Genomic DNA, 6068 nt, shown 5'->3' with positions numbered 1-6068 from the left:
ATCCTTGGACTTCCATCCACAGCTACTACTGAACCATTGTTGGGATTTGGACTGCAGACTGTAAGTCATCAATAAATTCCTTTACTATATAGAGCATATCCGTAAGTTCTGTGACTCTAGAGAACCCTGACTAATACACATGGAGATCTCTGTCTTGAGCCTATGTGACCACTGGTCATGTCTTTTTCCTATTGTCTTGGTCTGAGATGATAAGGATGCCTTATCTACTCGTGGAAGGGCTTGGGGGTGTTGCCCTTACAGGACTGATGACCACAAATCTATTGGGGGGGGGGTCTACAGATACCTGACAGGGGCCTGGTGCACAGGAGCAGATGAAACTCCTACCATCCCTTCAGGGTCTCCAGGGTTTTAGCTCGACCAAGGACAAGGCTCACAGTCCATGGCCCCACAGAAGGAGGGAGGACATGCCACTAGATACCAGAGCAGCCATGAAAACAGCCCCTCCCAGGAATATAGCTCTACAGAGTGTCTCCATGCAATGCCAGGGGCTTATCTCAGCACACAGTCCACAGAGGAAGGCAGCAAAGGATATGGAGCCAGTGGTCAGGGCCAAAGTTGCTTTACTTTTGGCAATTCTGTCTTTAACTCTTTGCTATTCAGTGGCCCAAAGCCACTGCCTTCTAGTAATTTGACTTTCCCCGATAGCAGCAGGGGATTAACCAAAAAAGGCTTAGTTTTTCTCTGGCTCAAAGGTCCCTGCCTGGCTAAGCTAGAGGCTCTGAGTTCATTAATTCTTCATGAGCCAGTGAGAAAGAAAAAGATAGAGAAAAAGTCATATATACACACAGAAACACACAAGCACATAGATGCACACACCCCCATACATACATACTCACACACTTTGGTCGAGCCTGATCACCAGTCTCAACAATTCCACTAATGTTCATGCATACTTACATACATATGCATATACCTACATATGTATATACATATGCACATATAGACAGACTTGTAAGTATATAGATTTGGCAGATGGGGCTGAGCCCCAAATGCCACACTTGATTTGGTCTCTCTGCCCTTCTTACACCTTCTTAGACAAAAGTTTCACATTAAGTTACCTCATAGATAAAATGTTACACAAAAAGGGAGTTACAGGAGCAGTGTTTCATTCTATAATGAATTCTATAAAGTGCTCAAAGCAAGTTTCACCTGACCTTGCTTTATCATTGTGCACATCTGTGGCTTCATCCTTGGACCTGACCTAGAACAAATCTTTTTTCTTGATAACAAATCTGTCCCAAGCCTATTTCTCTTCTTAGTGTAATTTATGAAAGCTCATTGTGTTCCCTATTGTGCAGCCTTTACTTACTATTCTATGAGGAGGGAACATTCTATTCTTGATTCTAACTTTATTACATTTCTCTGGCAAAACGACTAAAACCATCTCCTTAAACTTTACCCCTAAAATTATTTGAATCAAATTAGGAATTCCATAAAGTCAGTAATTCATCCAGTCAGCATTAATTCATAAAAGTTCATTTCCATATTGATCTGCAGGGAATTTGCCCAATAGCATGGGCTGATGCCCAGGACTCACTGGGCTATGTGACAGTGTCAAAAAGGCATGTCAGCAGCGAGATGCAATCCTGGGACGAAGTCTCTGGGGCTGTGCCTCCCTAGATTGTACCCATCACAGCCATGCCACATGGAGGTCCCATCTCCAGGAAACTCACTCGCTTGCCGTAACCTTTCCTAGATGGCGTCTGTCAACTCAACACCTCATTTCATACTTCTGCCCACCAGGCATGTTAGGTAACAAGGTTCCTAAACCACTGCACTTAGGGTAGCTTGTTTCATTGGAAATAGTTACAGGCAGAAGCAAAACTGGTGAGTGTGCAGTAACCTGCGGTCAGCACTGTTGCTGAACTAACAGCGTGGGAGCTTATGATTCCCTCATATCCTCTATGTAAATACATCTTATCTATAGACAAAGGCAGATTCACTCCCTCCTTTCGATGGATGTCTATTGTTCGGCTGGAACCCCTGCTCACCCACCTAAAATAAGAAACAGCATCACCCCCCCCATCAATCCCGCCCACACTTACACTCTGGGCTAACATGTCATCACCCCTCTACATAGCTACAATTCCAGAAGCTCACACAAGAGTGCCTACCCAGGGGCTCAGCGTTTGATCGTACATGGGCACGATCCCAGCTCCTGGCTGGCACGACACCACCCCTTTCTCAGCCTGGGTGCACAATTTCCACAGTCACATTCCTTGGGATGGGTGAACCAGCCCAGGAGTTGTGTCCACTAAACCTGCCTTTATTTTTAATCTGGTCTAATCCAGCCTATACTGCATCCACAAAGAACTTATTATCTATGTCTTTTATTCACCTTTGTTGTTCAGCTGCAGTGTCTAAACCTTCATACAGTGCTGATGCTGACTAAATGTATTGAACGCAAACATCCCTGATGTGTGCCTGACCTTAAGGGACATTTCCTGTTTCAACTTTTAAAAATGATGTTGCTGAAGCCAGCGAGACGTCTCAGTGTGTTACGGTGCTTGCAACCAACCCTGACTATCTGAGTTCGATCCTGGAGACCCATATGGTAGACAGAGGACTCATGAAACTTGTCCTCTGACCTCCACACATATATCATGAAGCATGTTCACATAACTTCTTTTTAAAAAGTAATAATTTTTTTTGGTTTCTCCAGACAGGGTTTCTCTGTATAGTCCTGGCTGTCCTGGAACTCACTTTGTAGACCAGGCTGGTCTCTAACTCAGAAATCCACCTGCCTCTGCCTTCCAAGTGCTAGGATTGAAGGTGTGTGCCACCACCACTTCATCAAAAACACTCTTCATGAGGCTAAACCACAGCAGTCTAAACTGGTATGCTTTAAGACCTCTGTGGTCAATGCAATTAACTTGACTCACTTCACCTTAGCCTCAGGCAGACTCTTCGGACACAGGCAAAAAGCAGCCACATTCTTCACCAAAATAACACAAGAATAGTCTCTTGGCTACATACTAAAATTCTTTTCCTCTGAAACCTCTAGAGCCATGCTTCCACAGTTCAAATCACCCTCAGCAACAAAGTCTACCATATTCCTGGTAGGATGGCCCATTAAGCCCCACTTAAAGCATTCCACTGCGTTCCAAATCCAAAGTCCAGAAATCCACATTCTTCCAAACAAAAACATGGTCAGGCTTAACACAGCAACACCCCAGTCCCTGCTACCCACTTCTGTCTTAGGGTTCCCATTGCTGTGAAGAGACACCATGACCAAGGCAACTCTTATAAAGAAAAACATTTCCTTAGGGCTGGCTTACAGGTTCAGAGGTTCAGTCCATTATCATCAAGGCAGGAAGCATGGCAGCATCCAGGCAGTCATGGCTCTGGGGGAGCTGAGAGTTCTACATTTTATTCCAAAGTCAAACAGGAGAAGGTTGGTTCCCACATGCCTAGGAGGAGGGTCTCAAATTCCACCCTTACAGTGACTCACTTTCTCCAACAAGGCCACTCCTCCTAATAGTGCCCACTCCCTGGGCCAAGCACATTCAAACCACCACATTCATAAAGACCATAATTTACATCAAAGTTAGATGAATGTCAAAGTAACATTTCTGGAAGAGCATAGTAATTATTTTAGATAGAACATGCCAATTATTTTTCACATATCTTTTCTAGTTATTTTACTTTATTTCGGTTAATACAACTGGACCATGTGAGAAAGCTAGGCTGATTCCACGACAGACTTCAAACTGGCATTTAAGAAGACTAAGCCTAATAAGTGGGCAAGTTCAGGCAAGCCTGAGCAAGACAATTACTAATAGAAAAACAACAACAACAACAACAACAACAACCCAGGTTCCAGCCGTCACACACCAATAATGGTTCCAGAATACCTAGAGATAGAGTAAGATGAAGCCCATCTACCCATTGTAATCTAAATTACAATGTACTTTAAATCCAGCCTTCAAGCTCACTTGATTGTCTCTCTGTCTTGGTGATGGGGAGACCCCAGCATGCTGGACTTCTGCAGAATAAAACACTCTTTGCGTTTACATAGTGTTTGAGCCTGGGGTGTCATTCTTCAATGAATCATGGACCCTTACTGTTGTGTTTTTTAGAAATAAAGAGAAGGGATGTGTTTGGTGGATGTACAGTCAGGTGTGGGGGAAGGGAGGGCCTCTGTGGGCCCATCCTGAGGCATCCCTTCCTCCTGAGGGCCCGGCTATACAGTGGTACAGTATAGAATAGAGCAGAAGAGAGGGCATGGGGAGGGGAGTTGAGAGGTTAGTAGAGACAGAGAAAGGGGGAGAGAGAGAGAGAGAGAGAGAGAGAGAGAGAGAGAGAGAGAAGAGGAGTAGTGACCATGGGCGGGTGGGGTGGGGTGGAGAGATTCAGCAAGGAGCAAGAGGACAGAGAGCAAGAAGGCAAGAGAGAGTAGAGGGGCAAGCAGCCCCTTTTATAGTGAGTCAGGTATACCTGGCTGTTGCCAGGTAACAGTGGGGCGGGGCCTAGACAAAATGCTAACACACATGGTCAAAGTCATGAAAATCATAATGTGCTGCCAAGACAGACATGACCTCTGTGGGGGATGGGCTTAGAGGGCTGAGAACTGTCTAAGCAAACACAAAATGTAGTCAGAACAAGATGGGGTTGCCTTAGTCACTCTGTATCAAAGGGAAGCAGGCCGTATGGACAGGGCTACTGCAGTAGATGTTGGTTTGGGTTTTGTTGATGACATTTTAATAGTCTCCTAGCCTGTGTATTGAAAGAGTGTTACTTCAATTAAGAAGTGAATCATGATGATTCAGCACAGTGGTAGTGGAAGTGGAGGGAATATGTTCAATATATATTCACAAAGTTAAAAGAGAAGGATTTGCTGATGAAGGCATTGAAACAAAGGAGTCAGTGCAGCGCGCCTCAGTTTCTCTAACTTGATCAACAGCTGTCGGTCACCCAATAGTCATAAGTGCGTACAAGCTCTGTGCTTGGCGCTGGGGTTCAATACCAGGGAGCAAGTCGACCCTGGAGTCTAGAAGGAAAGACAGACATTAGCCGGAATAAGGGAGCCTAGTAAGAGGAGGAAATTCGCGGCACTCTACTGGTAGTTCTGAGAGGAAAAGAAACCGAGGTAGCATTCTGAAAAGTCGAAACACGAAATAAGAAGCAGGTCGGGGCCAGAATGCTGGGTTCTAAGGAGACTCAATTTTCTTCATTTGATCTCATTTTTCCTAGTCTTAAAATCAGAGTTGGTCTGGCCATTCAAGTCTTATGAGGTTAAGATAGTACTGGGCTTGGAAAAGCCACTAACGGAGCTTTTTGGGTGGATGGATGGATGGACGGATAGGCAAACTGAGAATGAAAGAATCTCTAATCGTCTCTCTAAGTCAGGAAAGTATCTAAGAGCCACAGAAATCGCTGGGTTTAATTTAGAATCTAGACTCAATAAATTCCCGCCAGCACAGCCCTCTCCCGGAGCGTGTATGTGGCGCACGGCATGTCGGGACTTGCAGTCCTAAGAAAGTCCAGCGTGTTCTTTTTTATTATTATTATTCCTTCTAATAACTGCACCCAACCTTCCCCTTCTGAATCCCTCCGCGGTTTTCTTTCCTCTAAGAACAATCGACATCATCGGATTGGTGATTGTCCTACCTTCTGTCGCGACATGAGTTGGGTCAAAACCAAACCGCCACGGGCGCCCTAGAAAGCTTGTGCGTCTCGTTGCTACGACAACCAAAGGAGTGTCCCGATCCGCCGATCTGATTGGCTGATTGAAATCTGTTTGGATGACTCTTAGGTTCCCTCTGACCCAAGCAAGGATCTTGGAAGAGTTGCCCACGTCAGTCGATTGCCCGAACCTTTCTCCCTTGGCGCCACTTCCCAGCGTGGGGGTACAATCTAGAGGCTGGAGGCTGGCTGCCCGCCGCAGCAGCACTTCCTATTCTGCTGTCCTGCTACACTCCCCGCCCCCACCCCATCTTAAAGCACTACATTTGAAAAATGGACGTTAATTTTTCTTTTCTTTTCTTTTCTTTTCTTTTCTTTTCTTTTCTTTTCTTTTCTTTTCTTTTCTTTTCTTTCTTTCCTTT

General features: G+C 45.1%; 1 protein-coding gene across 1 annotated transcript in view; it reads right to left on the bottom strand.

The window, feature by feature from the left end:
- Window positions 1–5702, bottom strand: part of Ttll9 (tubulin tyrosine ligase like 9) — a 44653-nt gene extending 38951 nt beyond the window's left edge. Inside the window, exon 1 of the mRNA XM_021194450.1 lies at window positions 5632–5702. Coding sequence (XP_021050109.1) covers window positions 5632–5646 — 15 coding nt within the window. The 5' untranslated portion in view covers window positions 5647–5702. The remainder of the gene's footprint in view (window positions 1–5631) is intronic.
- Window positions 5703–6068: the final 366 nt, after the last annotated feature.

Source organism: Mus pahari, chromosome 3 (genome assembly GCF_900095145.1).
Source record: "Mus pahari chromosome 3, PAHARI_EIJ_v1.1, whole genome shotgun sequence".
NCBI lineage: Eukaryota > Metazoa > Chordata > Mammalia > Rodentia > Muridae > Mus > Mus pahari.
Note: the sequence above shows the minus strand (reverse complement) of the source record. Positions and strands in the feature narration are given on the sequence as shown.